The following is a 24,707-nucleotide window of genomic DNA, read 5'->3' on the forward strand; positions in this document are numbered from 1 at the left end:
ATAGTAGGAGAAACACATTTCAACCTGACTAGAAAAGACATCACCCATCACGTCGAGGCTCTTGTAGTTAAGGACCTTGATGTTGACTTTCTCGCAGATATTCCATTTCTCTCTGCTAATGATATCAGTATCCGTCCAGCACTCCATGAAATAATGATTGGGGACTCCTATGTAATTTACTATTTCACCCATGACAGACGCAAACAGCACCACATTCGACGGGCTCATGCTTATGTTCAGAAGTCACCGTCCACTACAGTGTGGCCAGGATCACACCTTGAGCTAGATGTACCGGAACACATCCCAGCGGAAGGCAATGTAGCTGTTGAACCTCGTATTGAATCCCGCTACGCACACAATATGTGGCCTAAACCTGAAATAATAGATGTAGTGGCTGGAAAAATACGCATTGAGAACAATACAGAAGAACCTAAACAACTCAAGAAAAATTAACACTTTTGTCAAGTTCTTCCTACTACACTTGCATCAAACAACAACATCACCGATGATTTGCCAAAATCTGCACTTTGTTCACAACCAACAAAAACATTACAAGGGAGCAAACACTGTCATTCCGACACCCGGTGTGCAATTGGTATGCCAGGCTCAGAAACCGCCTTAAAAGAACTCGTGTGCAAGGTTTTAGGAGACCATCTTCAGGCGGGGTTTGTTTCGAAGTTAGCAGACGATTTATACTGCGAAGGAAACACCCAAGAGGAACTTTTACAAAACTGGATCAGTGTAATGTCAGCCTTAAATGATTGTGGACTTACGTTAACGGCAGGAAAAATAATCATTTGCCCACGCTCAACGACCATATTAGGATGGATTTTGACACGGGGGCGTCTTTCTGCAAGCCCTCACAAAGTCTCAGTCCTATCCACATGCAAACTTCCAGACACTGTCCATGGCTTGCGCTCATTTATTGTGGCCTACAAGATGTTATCCCGCTTCCTACCAAGCTGTTCACATACAATTGCTCCTCTCGAAAGTGCCATCAGTGGCCTTCAGTCAAAGGACAAAATCAAGTGGTCAGAAGAGCTGATTGAGAACTTTAACATAGCCCAATCAAAACTTAAAGACTCCAAAGAAATCTACCTTCCAAGGAGAGATGACCATTTGTGGATTATCACTGATGGGTCCGTCAGCAAATGTGAAATAGGAGCGACTCTATACATAATGTGTGATGACAAAGTCCGTCTCGCTGGATTCTTCAGTGCCGAATTACGAAAGCATTAAGTGACATGGCTCCCATGCGAAATTGAAGCATTATGTATATCTGCTGCCATAAAACATTTTAGCCCCTTTATTATTCAATCAGCCTACAAGTCATGCGTCTTAACAGATAGCAAGCCATGTGTCCAAGCAATACAAAAACTCCGCAGAGGTGAATTTTCTTCAAGTCCCTGAGTGACATCCTTTCTCTCCACAGCTAGCCGCTATCAAGTTGACCTTCAACACATTGCTGGTTCTGCAAACATTCCATCAGATTTTACCAGCAGGAATGCAGCCAAATGCAACAATCCTTCAAGCCAGATTTGTAACTTCATCATTCAAGTGGAAGACTCGGTGGTATGTGTCGTAAAACCCCAAGCCAACAATACTAGCAATATTGACGACATATTAACTTTACCTTTTACTACTAGATCTGCATGGATCAATATCTAAGCCGATTGCCTAGATCTTAGACGGACACACGCGCATCTCAAACAAGGTACCAGACCGTCAAAGAAAATGATATCCGAGACGTTAAACGTTACCTGAATGTAGCGATCATAGCAAAGGATGGCTTACTCGTTGCACGCAGGTCCGACCCACTACAGCCTGGTAACTGCACTTCACATACGTTTGGATCACCCAACTAAACATCAGATGATGCTAGGCGAAATTTCTTCGCTTTGGATTTATCACAGTCGATTGTTCGTGTATGCGACTCATGTCACGCGTGCGTCTCGCTGAAAAAGTTTCCAATGACCTACACAGAACAATCATCCGACCCTCCTCCAGATGTCATTGGAATTAACTTTGCTGCAGATTTGATGAAACAAAACCGTCAGTTAATTCCAGTCATACGGGACACTATAACTGCTTATACAGCGGCTCGCCTCATAGACAATGAAAAAGCACAAATCTTATGTGAAGCGCTTCTCCTTTTGTGCATGGACCTACACCCACTCGATGTACCAAGAGCAGTTATACGTGTCGATCCTACCCCTGGGTTTCTTGCCCTACGTGAGGATGCTATCTTATATCGCTATCACATCAACCTGGAAATCGGCCGAGTGAAGAATGTCAATAAAAATCCAGTTGCAGAAAAAGCCATTGCAGAACTCGAGGAGGAAATACTGAGACAAGAACCTGGAAGAGGCCCAGTCTCACAACTTAGTCGGTCTACAGCCGTAGCACGACTGAACTCTCGTATCAGAGATGGTGGACTATCAGCACGAGAAATGTACACACAAAAGAACCAGTTCACTCATGAACAGCTCCCCATGTGTGACAAGGACATTATCGTTCAAAAACAAGCCCAGCGAGATTCGAACCACATCAGTAGTGCACTCTCGAAGGCCAACTCGAAAGGACCACGTCCCCCTCATGTACCGTCTATTGGAGATCTTGTCTATTTGTATTCCGACAGAGACAAGACGAATACCCGTCCCAGATACATAGTAGTGTCAAAAAATGACGAGTGGTTATTTAAAAAAAATTTGCCGGTCAACAACTCGGATCACACTCGTACAAGGTCAAGACCAATCAGTGTTTCTGCGTTCCAACGGACTTACCGACCTTACCACCCAAACACTGGCAACATTTCGTTCATGAAGATGATCATCAGGAGGAAGATGCGACTCACAAACCTCGTATGCCCAAGTCCAATATCTTTGACAACCCACACTGCGACACCTACCACTCTGGATCCCCTCCTATTCCAGAACTACTCTCTACTCCGCCGTGTGCCATAGAGGCAGAACAAGAAACTCCACAGAGCCTCATTGGTTAATACCCAAGCGGAAGTACATGTGACGTATAATTCATTCTTTAGACATCCATGCCCTCGAGCAGACGTGCATGCTACGGAGCTGTACTCAGAGCGAAGTATAGGAAAGGTAATTACAATTTTTAAATTTTATTGCCCGGGTGCAGACCCTAGTTGGTTCTTTTAGGCCTATGTGGCCGTTTTTGACCTGGGTGGTCAAAATTTTCGCCATACCTGAGTGGTATGAATATTCGGCCTAGGTGAGCCGTAATTGTTAAAAAAAATAAATAAATAAGTTATTGTAATGAACCTAGGTGGTTTACCGAAAAAATATGTGTAAAGCTATTGCATGACTTATAACCTTTTAGTGAAAGGGGTAGTATATATATAAAGAATAGCTTTGAGACACGTTTGCAGATTCTCGAGGCGGCAAGCTGCACGTGCGGTTTATGATTTTGTTAGCTAGACCAGATGATGCATGATAAATAAATTGAAGTTTGAACTTGTTTGTCCATCATTAAGTTCGTAAAAAGAATTTACGGGACTATATTTGAACACATGTTAGTATCATATATCTATCAAAAAACCGAGATAACTGAGTTATTAAGTTATATTAGAGTTATCCCGCTTGATGCGTACATGCGTCATATTTTATTTTTGTATACATTGGTTATAGATGGTGCAGCTTACTGTCTTACGGAAGAGACATTCATTGAAGGGGTTGAAGCTCTTACCTGTCATTAAGAAGGTCAGAGGAGGGAGACCAGAGGGTCTGAAAGAGTTTGCGCGCATGTCTAAGGAAAAAAAGACAGACGTCTTAGAGTTGGATGAGATAGAGAATATAGTCAACTCATTGACAGGGGAAAACATGATTGAGCTGTTGGAACTAGCTGGTAGGGGTTAAGTTTCTTAAATGGTTATGTGATGGTTGGAAATTAAAGCTTTAAATCTTTTCAAGAGTTATTAACCTATGAAATGCAAATGTTGTGATTAATAGGGGTATCTTTAGAAAAAAATTGTTGTGATATAAACTTTCATTTTATTAAAACAGGAAGAGATATTGATGTTAACGAGGCAAGATGGTTATTGCATTGCTTGATAATTTTTGCAAATGAAGTGGGGCAACCAAGAGGCCAGGCATTAGATGATTCAACGGTATGTTTTATATATGTATATGCTAATGCACATGAAACAATTCATACACGCAGATAATTACCGGTACATATGTATACATGATATACATCTGGAATTTTGAAATTATATATGAATACCTAATTTTGCCTTTACATATAAAGCAAATATGCGGTATGATATTTTAAAAGAGTGTTATAACGTCATATTTTTAGAACCCTAGCACAAGTGCATCCACAGGGGGAAGCAGTACACCAGTACCTTTAGAAACTGCAGGACCTTCAAAAAAAAGGAAGCATGATGTTGATACAACCTTGGAGGAGAGGGTTTTGTCTTTGGAGAAAACGTCAAAGGGGGAGATGGTCCAGGAGCTTAAAGAGAAGGTGGGGACACTGTGCCTACAGGATGATCCAAGCAATGCTTTAATCCTGCTGACTCTTGATGAACTGGCTAAAGCGGCTAGGAAATTAAACCATGAGGAGGCTGACATGTTTGAAGAGTTGTACAGGCAAGCCAACAGATATCAGTCAAAACTTCAAATTTCTAATCTGTGTTTGTCTGTGTTAGGTGGGAAAGTAGCAGATGCAATTTCGAAAGCAATTTCTAAGTGTTTGAAAGATAAACCTGAAACCAAAGCTGAGAGTAAGAATGAATATGTTGAAACACAAAAGCGACCAGAGTCCCCGTTGAATGGTTTATATCCTTGTCAACCTTCTTTGTATCCTATGATGCCCGGCATGTATCCCAATATGTTCAATATGGGGGGGGGGGGGTATAATTGATATGGAAACCAAGGTTATCGAGGGGGTAGACAAGGCTATAGGCCTTATCGTCCTAAGGGTCCTTGCCTTTTTTGCAACAGCAATATGCATTTGATAAAAGATTGTGAGAAAATGAAGTTGGCTAAAGGAAATAAGTAGATGAGATCATAATGTTCATATTTTTGTTCTTGATACAGCAACATGTATGATATTTTTCTCAGATATAGATGTGTATAAATGATATTTTACAAATTGTAAAGCTATTTGTTTAAATATTTTTTCTATTAGTGAAGTTTTGTTTGATATAAACTGTCATGTTTGCAGATGTAGTTGTACTATAAGAATAAACTCTTTTGTCTTGTAATCCGAGGGTCACTGACGCCCTAGTGATTCGTCACGTGGATTGCAGGCGAAAGAATTCTTTCTTCAGGTGAAATTAATGCTGGTTGCATTGTTGGAAATTTACATTATATCAAATAATTATAATTTTACAGAAAATGAAGTTTGCTCCAGAAGTTTTATCCTTCATGGAGGTTCCATCTTGGGAGTTAAATAGTGGTTTCAATCCCATGAATATGAATATTAGTGACCAACCAGCATGGATTACACTTGAAGGGAGAATTGCTTCGCCTGCAACCCATTCCCCTCGGGCAGAGGAAGTAATTAATGGCGATTTACATTTTGATATTAACACTTTACCAATAAGGGATCCAAGTAAATTCATTTCTGGTCAGATTCATTCATTTGTACCGGAATGGGAGTGTATTATGGATAAGATTTCATCAAAAAACAACGATGTTTTAAAATGGATAAAGAATGGTGTCAATGTCTTTGATTTCTTTCAAGGAAATTTTAAGGGAAAATATTACAATTCGAATGTGCCTCCCAAATATTATGCACCCAACTCTAGCATTTGCAAACAGTACTCTGATTTTATTGTCAAGGAATTAATGGATAAGATTCAGTGTGAAGCTATAAAACTTTTAGGTAGAGTGGGTGAGTGTCAACCCCCAAGAGTGGTTATGCCTGTTACTGTAGAACCAAGTAAGCCACGTCTTTGTCATGATGAACGTTATATTAATTTATGGATTAAGGATCTGCCTTTTCGGTTAGAAACACTGAAAGATATTCATCGTTTGGTAGATAAAAATGCTTTGTTGATCACGTGTGATGAGAAATCGGGTTACAGTCACATAAAAATTGATGAAGAGTCTCAGGAATTTTTTGGTATTCAGTTTGGAGGATTTTTCATGGTGTATTTAACGTTACCATTTGGTTGGAAGGCTTCAGCCTTTATTTACCAATCCATAGGTATGTGTGTTACCTCTTATCTTAGGACATTCTCTGTGCGTAACTCTCTGAACATAGATGATATGTTTGTTGCTACTAGGGGATCTGATTCTGTAGATGATGTGAAAGTTCATGAGGAGGCTAGGAGGTTGGTATATGGTTTAGTTGAACTGTTGACAAGGTTGGATTATACCTTAGCATTGAGTAAGTGTTCTTTAAATCCTTCAAGTTGTAAGAGGTATTTGGGTTTTTTAGTTGATTCAGTTAGGGAAGCTTACATATTACCAGATGATAAAATTCATAGATCTTCGAGAATCAATTCTAGAAAGAAAGGAAGTAGATGTCAAGACATTGCAAAGATTTACTGGAAAGTGTATTTCTATGAGTCTGGTAATCCCAGGATGTAAGTTGTTCTGTAGGGAAATAAATGCTGGAATTTCTCAAGGTTTGAAAAATAGTAGGTCTGTAAAAATTTCTGGATCCCTAAAAGAGGAAATTAAACATTGAAGATTTGTAGATAAGTGGCAGGATTGTTCTAAATGGAGATTGGAATTTCACAAAACAATATCAATGTATACTGATTTTTCTGGATTTATATATGGTGCGTGTGTAAGATTGGGGAAGAAAGACTTAGCATTAGGAGATTATTGGTCAGAAAATGATACAAGGCCAATACATGTTAAGGAGGCAGATGCAATCTTGAGGTCTTTGTTATCTCTTAGTAGTATGGTGCAAGATTCACGAGTGGATGTATACACAGACAGCATGGCTGTGATTGGTTCTTGGAGTAGCCAGGGTAAGAGATGTAAAGAGCTTAACGATATCATAAAAGATGTTTTTCAGTTTATTGTTGCAAAAAATATTGATTTACGGTTAACATTTGTGTCCTCAAAGTTGAATGAGGCATATAAACCTTCTAGAATTCTAAGTGCAGCAGACACTATGCTTAGCCAAAAGGCATGGTTGTTGGTGGAGACAGCATATGGTCCACATTCAATAGATTTAATGGCACTAGATTCAAATACAATGAGTTCAAAAGAGGGTATGCCTTTTAAACATTTTACACCTTGTGCAACTCCTCTATCAGCAGGTATTAATGTCTTTTGTCAAGATATTAGAAAGGAAATCAACCCCTATGTTTTCCTCCCTTTGGATTGATCTTTCCTATTATTTGTTTACTCGAGCAGCAAAAGGTCATGTGTACGATAATAGTTCCTATGATGGAACCCTTACCTATATGGTGGCCAAAGTTGTTAGCTAATTCTATAGGGTCATTTTGTATTGGTGTAAACGGTGAAAAAGAAATAGTTAAGATTCCATCTAAGAACGGTTTTGTGTTGGATAATTAAGGTTTGAGGTGGCCGTTGTTTGCTTTTAGGGTTTTATTTGTGTGACTTATTTGAAGTTATTTCTACATCTGGTTTTTATTGCAGGATAATCCAGGACAAATTGAGATTGACTGGGACATAATAGATAGGAGGCTTTTGGAACTGGACGGGAAAATTGTTACTTCTTTAAAGTGTAAAAAAAGAAACAGTCTTGTAGAATCTTTTCTTGGATTTTTGAAAGCATCCCCTGGGTCTCCAACTCTATTGTCATGCACTCCAAATGATATCCGGAGGTTTTTAGTTCGGAAAGATCTAAAGGGGAAGACTACAATCCATAAAAAAGATTGTGAAAAGTTAGGTTTGAAAGGTGATTTTGATTGTGGTTGTCCTAAGAGACTTGCTTCAGGAACAGTAGAAAATTTAATTCACCAGTTGAATAACATTTTTTATGAATTTGGGCGTGGAAAGATATGGGATGTATTGCTTTCAAAGGGAAACCCGGCAGCTTCACCAATGGTGAAAGAATACCTCAAGTTAATTAGGGAGGAACAAGCAAAAGCAAACGTATTACCAAAACAAGCAAAACCAATTTTCTTATCAAAAGCTAAGGCAATAGCTTTATTTATAAATAGAGAATTAGATAGATGTGATTTGACTCTCAAAGAAAAATTTGTTTTGATTCGAGATCAAGCATGGATAAAAGTTCAGTTCTTTGCAGGTGACAGGGCTGGTGATTTGTCCAATGTAGTTTCTCAGGAGGTCAATATTCTAGAGGATGGTTCTGGTTTGGTATTCCAGCATACATTTGGTAAAACATTGAGGGGTGGAAAGGGAAAGAACAATTCTTTTGTAATAAAAAGGTGTGAAGACATAGTGGTATGTCAGGTCAAGGGTTTGTTAGATTATTTTATATTAGCCAAAAAATTGAAGGTGGATCTTTCAAAGGGATATTTGTTTAGAATTGTGTCAGAGAATGGAAGGGTTTTAGATAAAAATGTTAGTTACTCTGTAGTTTATGAAAGACTGTTATATTATCTTTCAACTTTAGGTATTTACGAGGGCGAAACACCTCATAGTTTCAGAGCTGGTTGTGCAATTACAATGGCTTTGTCAGGATCTGCTGAAAATGTAGATCAGGTGATGAGACACATTGGTTGGTTTGGCAAGTCAAGCGCAGAGTATTATAGTAGAATGCATACAATGATCGATTCAGGTGTTGTTGCTACAAAGTTAGGAGAATCTGTATTTCAGGGAAATGGGATTGAATCTCAGTATAAAGGAAAGGCAGATTATGATTCTTTGAGTAAAGCCTTTCAGTGAAGAATGGAACATTTAATGATAATGTATGTGAGTGTGATTAATGCTGATAGAGGATGTTATTTGTCTTCCTTTATGACCATATTTGAAGGACATAATCATATATGAAACTAAGATTATGTTTATTTAAAGAGCATATTTGAAACATAAATGAACATTGGGAAATTATATGTTTTATTTTATCATATACATATTATATTTTATTAGATGATTTATTATATTTCATCTATGTTGATGTGGTGATAAACATTAAAATTTTTATGTTCATAAAAATGTTTGTTTTCTTTTGAGTATTGAGAGAAGGTTTTTATTTTCTTTAGGCTACTGAACTGAAGGGGCATGTATGATTGATGAACTGCAAAGGTTTTATGCCCAAATTTTAAACATGATCTGAATGCGGGAGGGTATTAAACACTGAGGATAGGGTAAGAGCCTCATTGGTTAATACCCAAGCGGAAGTACATGTGACGTTTAATTCATTCTTTAGACATCCATGCCTGGTTTGTAGATATGTATACAGAGGATGGAGTGAGGAATTTTATAAGGATTATCTTTGTAAAACTGTCTACATAAAATTGGCATATGGTATGCATCTATTTGCATGTAGTGTACATATATACTATGAAATGATTTATTTTAAAGGAAAAATGCAAAGGATGCGATGCATAATATCATCCTACATTCAGATTTAAATCCTTGCAAAGGTTTTATGCCCAAAACTTAAACATGATCTGAATGCGGGAGGGTATTAAACACTGAGGATAGGGTAAGAACGCCTGTGCAGAGGATGACGAAGAGAACAAAAGAGCAGGCTTCAAGTCGCCCTCAAAGAACAAGGAAGCCACCAGCCTTTTTAAAGGACTATGTTGTGTCTTAGTGACAATTAAAAGTTATGTTAATTGAGTATGTTTGTTCAAATTGATCTTGTCATTTAGTAGGTGATATTACCACCTTTTGCAAACCTAATTTGGATCGATCACAGAAAGTGTAATAATATTACTAGAGCAAAGCTCGTTGCAAAGCAACGAGTGGGTCTTCCGTTAATATCGGAAGTAAAGCTGGAAGTTCCTGTAAGAAGCAGTGCTCTTAAACCAATAACAAGAGTAACTTAAATAAAAAGATGAAAAAAATCGAATTAATCCTGGTACGACTTAACAAAATACGAATGATTTTTAGTACGACTTAACAAAAACCTTTCCGATTTCAAGAACGACTTAACAAAAAAAATCCGAATGTGTTACAGTATGACTTAGCAAATAATTTTTAGGTACAAGTTAATTAAACCAAGAACTTGATACTACTATCATAACCAAAAACGCGGAATCAAAATTTCCGGAAAAATCAATTTTTAAAGCCAAATATCTCTGTAATGCATCGTCCAATTTTTAAACGGTTTTCAGTGTTAGATTCAGCTTAAAAAGCTCTACAAAACACATATTCGTTTTTGATTCGATCAAAAAATTCAATTTTTCAAAAATTAAAATCACTTCCGGTTTCTACCGGAAGTGACAAAATAATTTTTTTTTAAAAAATGCCATAAGTAAATCCGCAGATTTACAATCACAGAAAATTTCAAGTCTTTATAAACAACCGTTTACGAGAAAAGTCCTGGACAAAATCACTTTTTGAAAATATTTAAAATGACGTAACTAGAAAACGGAAGTGACTTAATGACTGAAAGTTTAAAAGCATCAAGGGACACGTATTTAACATAATCCCTGAAAATTTCTTGCAAATCGGTTGAATAGTTTTTGAGATATAAAGCAAAAAAGAAGTCAGAAGGAAAAACAAGAAGAATAATAATAATAAAACTAGAGCAAAGCTCGTTGCAAAGCAACGAGTGGGTCTTCCGTTAATGTCGGAAGTAAAGCTGGAAGTTCCTGTAAAAGCAGAGCTCTTAAACCAATAACAAGAGAACTTAAAATAAAAATGTGAAAAAAATCGAATATTCCTGGTACGACTTAACAAAATACGATTGATTTTAAGTACGACTTAACAAAAACCTTTCTGATTTTCAGAACGACTGAACAAAAAAAATCCGAATGTGTTCAGGTACGACTTAGCAATTATTTTTGGTGCGAGTTAATTTTACTTTGAACATTACGCTATTTTTTAAACCAAGGACGCGGAATCAAAATTTCCGGAAAAATCAATTTTTAAACCTTGATATCTCTGTAATGCATCGTCTGATTTTCAAACGGATTTCAGTTTCGTATTCAGCATGACCAACTCTACAAACCTCATAATTAATTGAAATTGAAACGAAAAATTCGAAAATTCGAAAATTTTAAAACACTTCCGGTTTGGACCGGAAGTGACGGAAACTTAATTCCAGCCTTATGTCCAAATAAAAACGATTAATGCTTCAACACAGAAAATCCCAAGTCTCTATCTTGAAGCGTTTTTGAAAAACGCCCTGGACAAAATCACTTTTTTGAAATTTAAAAATTGACGTAACGTAAAAACAAAAGTGACGTCGCAGTTAAAAATTTGACATCTTTGAGGCACAATAATGCCTAATAATCCCTGAAAGTTTCATGTATATCCGTTGAAAACTTTTTGAGATATTAAGCTTTAAAAAAGTCAGAAAAATAAAGAAAAAGAAAAAAAATAATAATAACTAGAGCAAAGCTCGTTGCAAAGCAACGAGTGGGTCTTCCGTTAATGTCGGAAGTAAAGCTCGAAGTTCCTGTAAGAAGCAGAGCTCTTAAACCAATAACAAGAGTAACTCAAACAAATAGATGAAAAAATCGAATTATTCCTGGTACGACTTAACAAAATACGAATGATTTTAAGTACGACTTAACAACAAGAGGCCCATGGGCCACATCGCTCACCTGAGGAACAATGGGTATGATAAAATCAGCTTAATGAAGTCATAATACAAACAATCTGGACAATGTACAATAATACATGTAGATCCTGTAAAAATAAAAACCATTTTCCCCCCTGGATATTCTTATGTTTATAATCATTAGTCCCTTTTCTAACAGGATGATTTTATAGTCATATCACATGTTGAGTATTGCAGTCCTCAAAAAGATCCTTTACAATTGTTTATATATGGGATATTAAGCTACATCAAACTCTGAACCTTCTTGTGAGGCCGAAGAATTGTCCTGGAGCCAAAGTCTTAACAATTATAAAGAATCATCTGGTTGATTAGTTTCTGAGAAGAAGACTTTAAAAGATTTACTCTATATATTCCTTTGTAAAACTTTAACACCCAACACCCCCAATGTGGCCTCACCCTACCCCAAGGGATCATGTTTTCACAACTTTGAATCTACACTACCTGAGGATACTTCAACACAAGTTTAAGCTTTCCTGGCTGTTTAGTTTCTGAGAAGAAGATTTTTAAAGATTTTCTCTATATATTCCTATGTACAACTTCGACCCCCCATTGTGCCTCACCCTACCCCCAGGGATCATGAATTTCACAACTTTGAATCTACACTACCTGAGGATGCTTCCACACGAGTTTCAGCTTTCCTGGCTGATTAGTTTCTGAGAAGAAGATTTTCAAAGATTTACTCTATATATTCCTATGTAAAACTTTCACCCCCCATTGTGGCCCCACCCTACCCCTGGGGGTCATGATTTTCACAACTTTGAATCTACACTGCCTGAGGATGCTTCCACACAAGTTTAAGCTTTCCTGGCTGATTAGTTTCTGAGAAGAAGATTTTTAAAGATTTACTCTATATATTCCTATGTAAAACTTCGACCCTCCATTGTGCCCCACCGTACCCCCAGGGATCATGATTTTCACAACTTTGAATCTGCACTACCTGAGGATGCTTCCACATAAGTTTCAGCTTTCCTGGCTGATTAGTTTTTGAGAAGAGGATTTTTAAAGATTTACTCTATATATTCCTTTGTAAAACTTCGACCACCCCATTGTGGCCCCACCCTACCCCTGGGGGTCATGATTATCACAACTTTGATTCTACACTACCTGAGAATGCTTCCACACAAGTTTCAGCTTTCCTGGCTGATTAGTTTCTGAGAAGAAGATTTTCAAAGATTTACTCTATATTTCTATGTAAAACTTAAACACCCCCCCCCCCATGTGGCCTCACCCTACCCCCAGGGATCATGATTTTCACAACTTTGAATCTACACTGCCTGAGGATGCTTCCACACAAGTTTCAGCTTTCCTGGCTGATTATTTTCTGAGAAGAAGAATTTTAAAGATTTACTCTATATATTCCTATGTAAAACTTCGACCCTCCATTGTGCCCCACCCTACACCCAGGGGTCATGATTTTCACAACTTTGAATCTGCACTACCTGAGGATGCTTCCACATAAGTTTCAGCTTTCCTGGCTGATTAGTTTTTGAGAAGAGGATTTTCAAAAATTTACTCTATATATTCCTTTGTAAATCTTTAACACCCCCCCCCCCCCCAATGTGGCCTCACCCTACCCCTGGGGGTCATGATTTTCACAACTTTGAATCTACACAACCTGAGGATGCTTCCACACAAGTTTCAGCTTCCTGGCTGTTTAGTTTCTGAGAAGAAGATTTTTAAAGATTTACACTATATATATATTCCTATGTACAACGTCGACCCCCCATTGTGCCCCACCCTACCCCCAGGGATCATGAATTTCACAACTTTGAATCTACACTGCCTGAGGATGCTTCCACACGAGTTTCAGCTTTCCTGGCTGATTAGTTTCTGAGAAGAAGATTTTCAAAGATTTACTCTATATATTCCTATGTAAAACTTCGACCCTCCATTGTGCCCCACCCTACACCCAGGGGTCATGATTTTCACAACTTTGAATCTATACTACCTCAGGATGCTTCCACACGAGTTTCAGCTTTCCTGGCTGATTAGTTTCTGAGATTTACTCTATATATTCCTATGTAAAACTTCAACCCCCCATTGTGGCCCCATCCTACATCCAGGGGTCATGAATTTCACAACTTTGAATCTACACTACCTGAGGATGCTTCCACACAAGTTTCAGCTTTCCTGGCTGATTATTTTCTGAGAAGAAGAATTTTAAAGATTTACTCTATATATTCCTATGTAAAACTTCGACCCCCCATTGTGCCCCGCCCTACCACTGGGGGTCATGAGTTTCACAACTTTGAATCTACACTACCTGAGGATGCTTCCACACGAGTTTCAGCTTTCCTGGCTGATTAGTTTCTGAGAAGAAGATTTTTAAAGATTTACTCTATATATTCCTATGTAAAACTTCGACCCCCCATTGTGGCCCCACCCTACCCCCGGGGGTCATGAATTTCACAACTTTGAATCTACACTACCTGAAAATGCTTCCACACAAGATTCAGCTTTCCTGGCTTTCTGGTTCTTGAGAAGATTTTTGAAAAAATTTTGAAATTTTTCATTAATTTCTAATTATCTCCCCTTGAAAACGAGTGTAGCCCTTAATTTTCACAACTTTGAATCCCCTTTGCCTAAGGATGATTTTTGCCAAGTTTAGTTGAAATTGGCCCAGTAGTTCTTGAGAAGATGTTGAAAATGTGAAAAGTTTACGGACAGACGGACAGACAGACAGACGGACGGACAGACAGACAGACGGACGACAGACAAAATGTGATCAGAATAGCTCACTTGAGCTTTCAGCTCAGGTGAGCTAAAAACCTTTCCGATTTCAAGAACGACTTAACAAAAAAAAAATCCGAATGTGTTCAAGTACGACTTAGCAATTATTTTTGGTACGAGTTAATTTTACTTTGAACATTACGCTTTTTTTAAACCAAGGAGCGAAATCAAAATTTCCGGAAAAATCAATTTTTAAACCCCGATATCTCTGTAATGCAACGTCCGATTTAAAAACGGATTTCAGTTTTGAACTCAGCATGAAAATTACTGTAAGATAGGTATGTGAAATTTTTAAAATTGAAAAACATGAAAAAACAAAAAAATTAGTTTTGCTTCCGGTTTCGACCGGAAGTGTCCGAATTAGGTTTCCAGCCTTATGTCATAAGTAAAACGGTAGTTCTACCTATTCTGTAAATCTCATAGCTTTATCTTAAATCAAAAATGAGAAAAGCTCCGGACAAAATCACTTTTTAAAACTTGAAAAACGTCAATTTCTGACGAATTTGATGACGTCATCAAATAATTTTTTCATATCGTAGAGATCTTTTAGATACACATTAAAGCTGTAAATTTCAAAACAATCGATGCAAGCGTTTTTGAAATTTTTGAGTTGGAAAAAAAATAAAAAGAATAATAAGAATAAGAATAAGAAAAAAAAGAAACCGTAGAAAAACAAAAGGGTCTTCCGTTGGAAACGGAAGACCCTAAAAAGAAACAATAGAATAACAAGAGGGTCTTCCGTTGGAAACGGAAGACCCTAAAAAAACAATAGAATAACAAGAGGGTCTTCCGTTGAAAACGGAAGACCCTAATAGATATAGGGATAAAAGTATGCAAAAAGAAAGAAGGCGAAAATAGTTAGCGCCATTATGTAATGTTACGACTATTATTATGTACGAGCTAACAATGACCGATGGTCATCTAAAAAGCTTTCCTGTTCTGAAAGATTATTATTGTCTTTGTCCTCGTGCTGTATTGGAGCCATTTTCATAAAACGTGTATTCGGTCTGATTCGGAGTCTTCTCTTATTATTGGCGCTTGAAGACCCACATCATCTATTGAAACTTTCGTCTGTATATATTTCCAACATCTTCAGCAGTATCATCATCATTGTCTCCTTGCTCGTATCCTCAGTATCTGCAGGATTACAACTTTGTTAAGGTTTTCCGCTCTCAGCGGAAAACCTTACTATTATTCTGAAAAATTTTCAAATTTCTTATTATTTTTTTTTTCTTCTAGACGCCAACTTTGATCCTTAATATCTCGCTCGTTTGTTCACCGATTGTTTTGAAATTTTCAGGACTGATAACATGCCGCGTGATGTTGTCGTTGCATATTTTAGTTGAGGAAAATCCATATCCGGTTTTGAGTTATTCCCCATTTAGTAAAATTTAATGACTTCTTTTGTCCAGGGGGGTTTAGCTATAACGATGACTGGCAGAGTCTCAAAGATGGGCTGGTTTGGAAGCTAATACATTGAATTTGTGCGAGATATATTTCATTTATTATTTAAATGCAAATAAAAGGGATGGTATAGATGTTGAAACAAAGGTAAGAAAAAAATTCAAAAAAATTCGCGTATTTTCCGTGTTAGTTTTCTACCTGATAAAAATTTGTTATAACATGTATTTTAAAAGTTCTTGGTCTTACCAAGACCTTTCATTCGGTATACCGAAAAAGGGGCTGGCCCCTATAATTAGGGAGTTAGAGGCGTCCAAAGTTTCTTGTCAATAACTTAAAAAGTAATAAAAATTTCTAATGCATTATTGAAGCAAAGTTGTAAAGAAATTAATTTTGAATCCTTCCATAGTATTCAATTTAATGTTTTCGTAATTTATAGTCAGTATTTGCAGAAACAATTGTTGTCAGTTCGGTCCATTTTTGTGGGGGTGCGCACGTTTATGGGGTTATGAAAGGACTTCTTGTAATGCACTAACTGATACATGTAGCGCGCAAAAATAATTCCACATAAAATTCCCAAATGTTTTTATTCATATGTACATTTTCATTTCATAAAGATGAACCTCTCTGACCTTATTTTTGTTGTTTGTTTCATAACTGTGCCCCTGTCTATATTTAGATGCATTACGAGACTCAGGTAACCGATCGATAGGAGAGTCGCTAGCTGTATTCATGGCCGTCGCCTAGACGACAGTGCATGTGCTTGTAGAGCTGGACGTTCACGTTTAACGCCCCACTGTGTTACTTTGAATTGTTTCAGTACTGGGAGATGTGTTAATAAAATGGTTCCAATACATGGTAATTAAACTCAAATTTTCTACAATACGTATACACGGCCGTCTTATAAAGCACAATGTGTATTACTGACATGACAAATGTACGCGAACGCGGGATTGCTCCCGATAGAACATTTCTTTTAAAGCAAAAAAAAAAAAAATTCTGATTTGCGATGGACATAGTATAATTATAATCGTGATGATGATTTTAAAAAGTGAATGTAATATTTGTATACGATAATATTTGAATCCTAAGCCGCTAGTTTTAAGTTACGATTATTAGGGATATTAATTATGACTTGCCCCGCGTTTCACGTTTTTTACTTGCAAAACATCTACAAACGAAAATACCAAACAACCTTCAGCAGCAACTTATAAATTATTTATTCCATACACAATTCTAAAGAGGTAATCAAATAAATTTTATAAATGCTTTATACTTGTACTCGCTATCTTCCATGGAAAAAAGTGGCATGGAAAAAATGTTGTTCAATGTTCATCAAATACGCTGTAGCCTTAGCAATCGAAAATAATTAACAAACTGTATATTGATAGATTGACATATCAACAAACATTCAGACCCGCAATGTGTTTTTTTACAAGTTCTATAAAATGTAGACCTAATGACTGAATTATTTACCGTTTTCCGTCTGCGTTATTTTGAATCACGTGTGTACGTTATGTGTAGCCATATAGATGAACACTTTAAGTGTTTAATTTTTAAAAGAAATTGTGTACATGCAGAGCAATGCAATGCTAGGACAATTAAATTTCAACAATGTATATGGTGAGGCCGGTCGGACTGATACTGGTTCTGCTTGTTCTACAAATAGCGAACGTAAGACGAAGTAATGGGGGTGTTATATTCTAAACAAATATAAGTATTGCTTTCTTAAAAGCTTGCATTACTCAACTTAGTATTTTATTGGAAGCATTCTTAGTTACCTTAGCTGCATATATGTACCAATGACAATGAACTTTATTCTCAATAAACTGTGTTTACAGTGTAGAGAAGATATATACAAACATTACATTGTGAAGAAGGATTAGTACATGTACACGCTCGGTCTGTATCCCGGAAAAATTGACTACCGTCCGAAATTTTTCATACAAGGTCTACACACTTGCAGCTAACATTACCTTTAAAAATACATTTTAGAATTTGCCGCTGTTTATAAATTCATTAAAAAGACGCGCAGAATCAAGTGGTAATATGTCGTTTGATATGGGATTTATGACGTCTATTTATATTGTTTTCATTAAAATTATTTCAAGCTTGTGGGTGGAATGAAATCAGTTTCACATGTTATATGACATAAAGATGTCCTCTCCCCACTTTTTTACGCAGCAACTATTTTTTTAAAATTTACATACAAAAATTGAATTATCATGGAGTTGCCCCCCCCCCCCATTTTGGTAGCATGAAAAAAAAAATGGTATGAAAATCATGAAATTATGGGTGAAATTTTGACAATTTTGAAAAATTCAAAAAAAATCTTTTTTTCTTTTTTTGCTTGTCAAGATTTGTTGGATGAGTTTGCCCCCCCCCCCCCACACACTTTCAAAAACGATGCTACGTGTCTGAAAATTACTCATTTCTTTATTCCCTTCTTTAATAAACAAAACAAACCAACAAACATAACCGATCCAGATAAATATAATTACATGTATCAAAAATAAACTTCAAAAACAAACTACATATTCATCCATCACCCACAATATTGCCTTTTCGATATTTGTCATCGTTGTAGACCTGTGTAACAATCCGTTAAGTAGGTGCGTGCACGACAAAGAACCCCTTGCTGATCTACGTTTTCATTAACGCATACAAAGAAAAAATATATTTTGATTTATTTTTGAATTTCTTTTGATGTAAAAAAAGAAGAGAAGAACTTGGTTCTCAGTCTGGTTCTCAGTCTCTCTTTATGCCTGTTTGTTAGCGGTTAATCCAAGTTCATTTTGAATATCCTTTTGTAATTTAAAAAATGCGATGTAATTTTTTTTTCATGCAATATTTCGGATAAAGCAATGAAGAGTTGTTTCTTGAAATTTTATTAGACCATAAAATTGTAAAATGCTAACATTGAAAATTGTGCCCGATTTCTTTCTTTTTTTAAGGTAAAACTTTATTGATTTAAAAATGATTCTTTGAGACAAACAAATTGACATAATCAATAAAAGTTTGACAATCTCTAACTGCAGGTCTGTAGCTTTTAGTCTGAAAAAGAATCGGATGGACGACCTAGGACACAGATCGTCCATCCGAATTTCTTGAAAATTGCCATTTCTTTCGTACGCGGACGCAATACTCACCGAGACTAAATGGTTTGTATCTTAAGTTTTAAGTTTTAACTGCTTTGAAAGATAATATTGGTTTTCTGATAATTAAGAACATGAATAATTAAATAAAAATGGTTAAAATTACAGTAAAATTACCGGCACCGGTCTTCTCCGTGCGCGGATCTAGAAGGGGAAGGGTTCCAGACCCCCCCCCCCCCCCCCCCAGCGAAATTTCTTTCAATTACGTGTTCATTATAAAATTACCAAATATGCCTCGGACATCCCTTGGCAAACAAAAAACCGTCTGACTTTTCAACCCCCACCCCGGAACATTTTTCTGATCCGCGCATGTTCCCCCTCCTCGAAATACAAAATTATTCTTCAAAACCCCCTGTAAAATTTTTATTATTTTATAATATTTCTGTGACCGCGTAGATTTTACGGTGCTAGAGAATTCGTCTGGATCTGCATCAGTCGTGTGCAGTAGGAACCGGGTGAGGGAATGTTGGCGTAAAGTGTATAAGGTATAAGGTTGTGGCGCGCTGTGGGCTGTAAGCTAAAACGAAGGGTAGGGTTGCCGTATTCCCGAAGGTCCACCAGTATAGAGTTCCAGAGAAGTAAACAGGCAATTGATGCAGGATTCCACATGTACATTAATTGGACGAAACTCAACGATGGCAACATTATAACAATTTAACAGACAGACATGTTACAAACAAGTCGGATATGGCCAGTAGTGGCCTCCGGAATCAAGACTCTGGGAGAGTCGGACGTGGCCGGGGCTGGCCGCCGTATTCCAGACTGCGCATTGACAATTGTACATAACTATTTATAAGAATCTTAACAATGAGTATAAATTGACGGGTAATGATATAAGTAAGCTGAGTGAAAGGTTCACAGATATAAAATAATTAAATAAACTCAATGAGTCTTTGATGTCCAAGAAATGAAAATCTGATAATTACACAATGTTGTTTTAAGAGATAAACAGTCCTTGAGACAAGACACTCTGTCTCTTTGAAATCACATATAGAGTCTGAAAAGTGCCAATCACTAAATAAAAAAGTAACATTGTAAGAAATAAACTGTGAGAAAAAATTATACGAAACAGATGTTGAATTTTACAAGTAAAGTAAAAAAAAAGTATAATTGAACAGTGCATTTTGCACGATGATACTACATGTTTATAAGCAAATACAAATCTTAACACGTTGTCTCTAGCTTGATTCGCCGCATTTTATTCACAGAGTGGGACTATGGTTATGCCCGGTACGAAGGTAAAAAGACCATTGGCAAACGTTTTACACGCATTTTTATCGAACGCAAGCGCCAATGAATCTCTTAGTATATATGCGGATATCCTGGCATGGGACAAAATAACACGTAGACTTCAGGCATGTCTTTCAGATATCAGTGATTGGATGAAGACCAATATGCTTAAATTAAATCAAGACAAAACAGAACTTATTATATTTTCTCCTAAAAACAGACTTGGCGCATTTGAAAACTGCAAAATAAATTTTGACGGTCAGATTATTGATGCAACTTCCTGTGTTAGAAACCTTTGGGTACTCTTTGACCGGACGCTGACTTTAGATGACCAGATTAGTTCTATTTCTAAACAGTGTTTCTACCAACTTCGAAATATTGATCGAATTCGTAAACTCATTTCGGAAATTGCTTGCAAAACGTTAGTGTGCTCCCTTGTCACATCAAGGCTTGATTACGGAAACGCATTGCTGTATGGGTTGGGCTCCAGCTCCTTGTCAAAGCTACAGAGAATTCAAAATACAGCTGCCAGAATAATAACAAGAACCAAGAAGCATGATCATATCACACCGGTGCTGGTTGCTCTTCATTGGTTGCCAGTGGAATTTCGAATTCAATACAAACTAGTTTTGACTGTTTTCAAGGCTTTGCAAGAGAAGTCACCGGCATACATTCAGAACCTTATTGATGTATATTTTCCATCAAGATCACTTCGATCAGAGAACTCGAGATTTCTGGTTAAGCCCAAGGCACGTACCAAATTTTATGGAAATCGGCGTTTCGATGTCAGTGCAGCTGATCTCTGGAACAGTCTTCCCGCAGCTTTAAGACTCGAAGAAAATCTGACCAGTTTTAAAAAGTCACTCAAGACACATCTTTTTAAATTAGCGTTTTATAATTGACCCTTTTATCAGTTTAAATAGATCATCAGTCTTTAATCTGTGCTAAAAATGTTTTATGAATATTTTGAAAACTGTTTAGCCTATTTTCTATATGTAAACTTCTGTTTATAGATTTATATGCCTATAATAACTCAATTTTTTTTGTGTATGCTCATTGTGTAGTTTTAACTTGTTATGTAAAGGGCTTTAGAGTAATTTTATTATATTTAGCGCTATATAAATGTTATAATAATATACAATTATTTAATGCTTGAGCAGTCAATAGACCATAATATTTTTCCCGAGGTGCAGGGAACAGCTCAGTATGATCTATTGCCCGAGGCCAACGGCCGAGGGCAATAGATCACACTGAGCTGTTCCCTGCACCAAGGGAATAAAATTCTGGTCTTTTGACTGTTCAAGCGTTAAATAATTGTTTTATTACCTAATTCCTTTTTCAGTTTTCGGGGTTTACAATTTGCATATTGCAGATGGTTTTCGTGCCATTATGCAATATACTAAGATATTTTTTTCATCTTTTACATGCACAGAACCTGTTGCATGCATTACAACATCTCAATTTAATAGTAGTTTAAACAAAAGAAGGGGGGCTTAAACCCATTAGATTTTAAATAGTCTTTTACCTTATTTGAGGCTTTAAAGCTGTTGATTATTTGATACTCCATTTTGATCACATTGAATTTGGTTTCACCAAGTACTAAAAACAACGTCTATGTAAAGGAATATACATTCCCTGAGAACTATCGAAAGGATGTAACATTAACATACCCGCGTTCTGAAATAAGTTGCCGGTCCAATAGATTGCAGTCTATTGACCGGCGGACCGGCGGTCTAATAGATCGCAGTCTATTGACCGGCAGTTCAAAATAGACACACATATTTTATTGGTAATAAAACAACAAAATCCGTTTGATTAGGTAATAAAATACTTTGTTTCTCAGTGTTTTTACATCTTATATTGTACTATGGTCAGCTATAATTTTTTTGTAATACGTCACAAGTATGACGCAGCTACGACGGAAAACCTAATCGTTGCTTGCAACGAGCTCGTCTCTAGTTTGTGTATCTGTTTTTTGTACCAAAAAATTTGTCTAATCTGGCAAAGTGTAACATTGCACTGCATAAGTTATATATCAATCGTATTCTGGTATTGGTGATAATAATTTGAGGCAAATAGGCTTTGTCCTATGATGTCCGTTATCAATCCTTTAATCGTGCATCCATCATACTTGGAAAAAAAATTGAGAATGGTGCTTAATTGCAAGTTGTTTATTGGAACCCTCGGACATAAATCAAGTTTTATCGGACAAGTGGATGCATTAACATTTAAGGATACACATGGAGGTTTTATTGATAGATTAAGTAACTACTTGGCCTCTTAGTGGGTGCGTTCGTTTCACTGTTCTGAAAATGTTCTGCACACGTTATGAACAGACGTCCAAACAAATGCATCAGAACAGGAAGTAGATAAAACAGTATGTCGACGCTTAAATGGACGTGCATACAGTTGGCCCAGGAGTTGCTTAACGATGATGAAAACGACGACGATGATAATGCAATCGCAACTGCCATGATAGTAGACACAATGCAAACAAAATGAAATATAGAAGTAGAGAAATTAAATAGTAACAATGTAATTTATAAGAAATAATGTGCTAAATAACCACCTTTTAGAGATAAAGATAATATTTACGTATTCCATAATTACTTTAAAAATCGTTGTATCGTGCTACAGTTTAGAATTAAAGTTTTATGTGCTATTTTATTTAACATCATATAAAAATATTTTTTCTGATTTATTTTGAATTTAATTTCCCTTTAATATTTTAGCTACTCCAGAGAACCCAAAAGTAGAATAAAAACTAATGTGAGGATGTGGTCTCAAAGTATTCAGATTCCGACTTTAAGAGGATTTTAGGTTATCTCGACATACTTTCGATACAATAAAAGGCTTTTAACAGGATTGTCACGAACTTGTTGTTGAGGGACAAGGAGGCAGGGAACCAATATCTGTTGAAAAACAGCTATATGTCACGTTGTGGTACCTTGGTGGATCAGACAGTATAATAAGAATAGCGGACAGATTTGGAATAGCTGAATCATCGGTTGTTGTGTGCAGAAACCGGATTATTGACACTATTTTTAATAATTTGAAGTCAAAGTTTATTAACTGGCCACATGCTGAAGTACTTGAACAAACCATTGACAAGTTTCATCAACGAAACGGATTCCCGGGAGTTATTGGGGCACTTGATGGAACTCATATTTCTATAAAAGCACCCACTGAAAATCCCCCGTCTTATATTAATAGGAAAGGCTATTATTCATTACAGCTACAAGCAGTCTGTGACTCTGATATGAAGTTTTTGAACTGTGTCTGTGGATATGCAGGAAGCTGTCACGATGCCCGCGTCTTGAGGAATTCTGATTTGTGGAACTATGGCTTAGAGGTCTGTAACGGAAACCACATCATTGCAGACGGAGCATACCCCTTAAGACGATGGCTAATGACGCCTTACCGTGATAATGGACATCTGTCGCAAGATCAGAAACATTTCAATTACATGCTTTCTGCCAATAGGGTAGTCATTGAAAGAGCGTTTGGACTTCTAAAAGGCAGATTTCGACGCTTACATCATCTCGATGTACTCAGTATTCAAACAGCAGTTAAAATTATCATGTGCACTTGTATTTTGCACAATATCTGTCTTATTCAAAATAAAGATATCGATGACTATATGGAACCACCAGAAGTTGATCAACCGCAAATATCTCAACTGTCTGTTCAGGAAAATGAGACAGAGGGCATTATTAAGCGCAACATACTTTGCAGAAGACTCAGTGGACATTAGATACATGTACCATACACAAGACAGTCACACATTTATTTGTTAAACTGACTTCCCCAATGATATGCATATATATGTACATGTAGACTCTGATGATCCTGTTTGTGTTGAAGTTTAATTATTAATAAAACAAATAGAAAATTTTACATGGTTTATTCAGTTTTCAACTTTTCACAATAAATGAAGACATGGTTATCTACCATTCAATAAATAAAAAGATAATACATGTGTATGTGCTAAATTAATGACAAAATATTCATTCAAAACAGTTCTTGATGAACACCCACTAATTGAATACAACATATTTGAGGGTTTTGGGCATACATAGCTCATAAAACAAATCAAAATTTAACATAATTAGCATATTATATATATATATATATATATATATATATATATATATATATATATATATATATATATATATATATATATATATATATATATATATATATATATATACACTGTACTCTCTACCCCAGAGCATAAAACAATAACTTCTGTTTTATATAACTGTTTTTGAAAGCAAAAAACAAATTTGAACTTCCACAAGTTTTATATGAAAAACCTTCATTCTTTGTCTTATCTCCGCTCGACTCACAGGGAAAATTGTTACTCTCTTCCCACATTCCATACATGTTACTAAATGGCCACAATCACAAAAGACACAATCAGTGGTAGCCTCCATGCAGATCACACATTCTGTAAAGAAAATTTAAAAAATAAAGAACATGAAAAATTGTTCATTGAAGATGATAATATTTGTCATCATGTTATTGCCA

The 24,707-nt window shown here is 36.4% G+C and overlaps 3 protein-coding genes and 1 pseudogene across 3 annotated transcripts; all 4 read left to right on the forward strand.

Moving 5' to 3' along the window:
- Positions 1 to 597: 597 nt before the first annotated feature.
- On the forward strand, positions 598 to 1,239 carry LOC128178352 (uncharacterized). Its single transcript, XM_052845474.1, has one exon. It carries the CDS (start codon positions 598 to 600, stop codon positions 1,237 to 1,239), a length of 642 nt encoding a protein of 213 aa, XP_052701434.1.
- Positions 1,240 to 3,347: 2,108 nt separating this feature from the next.
- LOC128159342 (uncharacterized) lies at positions 3,348 to 5,479 on the forward strand. The gene is made up of 3 exons (XM_052822404.1): positions 3,348 to 3,870; positions 4,029 to 4,132; positions 4,324 to 5,479. Exons 1-3 carry the CDS (start codon positions 3,654 to 3,656, stop codon positions 4,888 to 4,890), a joined length of 888 nt encoding a protein of 295 aa, XP_052678364.1. The 5' UTR covers positions 3,348 to 3,653; the 3' UTR covers positions 4,891 to 5,479.
- A 1,406-nt stretch (positions 5,480 to 6,885) lies between these two features.
- Positions 6,886 to 8,929, forward strand: LOC128191600 (uncharacterized). Its single transcript, XM_052863754.1, has 3 exons — positions 6,886 to 6,955; positions 7,347 to 7,411; positions 7,593 to 8,929. Exons 1-3 carry the CDS (start codon positions 6,886 to 6,888, stop codon positions 8,805 to 8,807), a joined length of 1,350 nt encoding a protein of 449 aa, XP_052719714.1. The 3' UTR covers positions 8,808 to 8,929.
- A 13,624-nt stretch (positions 8,930 to 22,553) lies between these two features.
- On the forward strand, positions 22,554 to 24,235 carry LOC128191607 (putative nuclease HARBI1; annotated as a pseudogene).
- Positions 24,236 to 24,707: the final 472 nt, after the last annotated feature.

The sequence above is a fragment of the Crassostrea angulata genome, chromosome 1, assembly GCF_025612915.1.
Source record: "Crassostrea angulata isolate pt1a10 chromosome 1, ASM2561291v2, whole genome shotgun sequence".
Lineage (NCBI taxonomy): Eukaryota > Metazoa > Mollusca > Bivalvia > Ostreida > Ostreidae > Magallana > Magallana angulata.

What these genes read in the sequence shown, in the direction of transcription:
- LOC128191600 (XM_052863754.1), top strand. Translation starts at nt 6,886, where the DNA reads ATGGTGCAAGATTCACGAGTGGATGTATACACAGACAGCATGGCTGTG. An exon ending in TGGTTCTTGGAGTAGCCAGG is followed by an intron (nt 6,956 to 7,346) that starts GTAAGAGATGTA and finishes TTACTCGAGCAG; the next exon opens with CAAAAGGTCATGTGTACGAT. An exon ending in CCTATATGGTGGCCAAAGTT is followed by an intron (nt 7,412 to 7,592) that starts GTTAGCTAATTC and finishes TTTTTATTGCAG; the next exon opens with GATAATCCAGGACAAATTGA.
- LOC128178352 (XM_052845474.1), top strand. Translation starts at nt 598, where the DNA reads ATGCCAGGCTCAGAAACCGCCTTAAAAGAACTCGTGTGCAAGGTTTTA.
- LOC128159342 (XM_052822404.1), top strand. Translation starts at nt 3,654, where the DNA reads ATGGTGCAGCTTACTGTCTTACGGAAGAGACATTCATTGAAGGGGTTG. An exon ending in TGAGCTGTTGGAACTAGCTG is followed by an intron (nt 3,871 to 4,028) that starts GTAGGGGTTAAG and finishes TTATTAAAACAG; the next exon opens with GAAGAGATATTGATGTTAAC. An exon ending in AGGCATTAGATGATTCAACG is followed by an intron (nt 4,133 to 4,323) that starts GTATGTTTTATA and finishes TCATATTTTTAG; the next exon opens with AACCCTAGCACAAGTGCATC.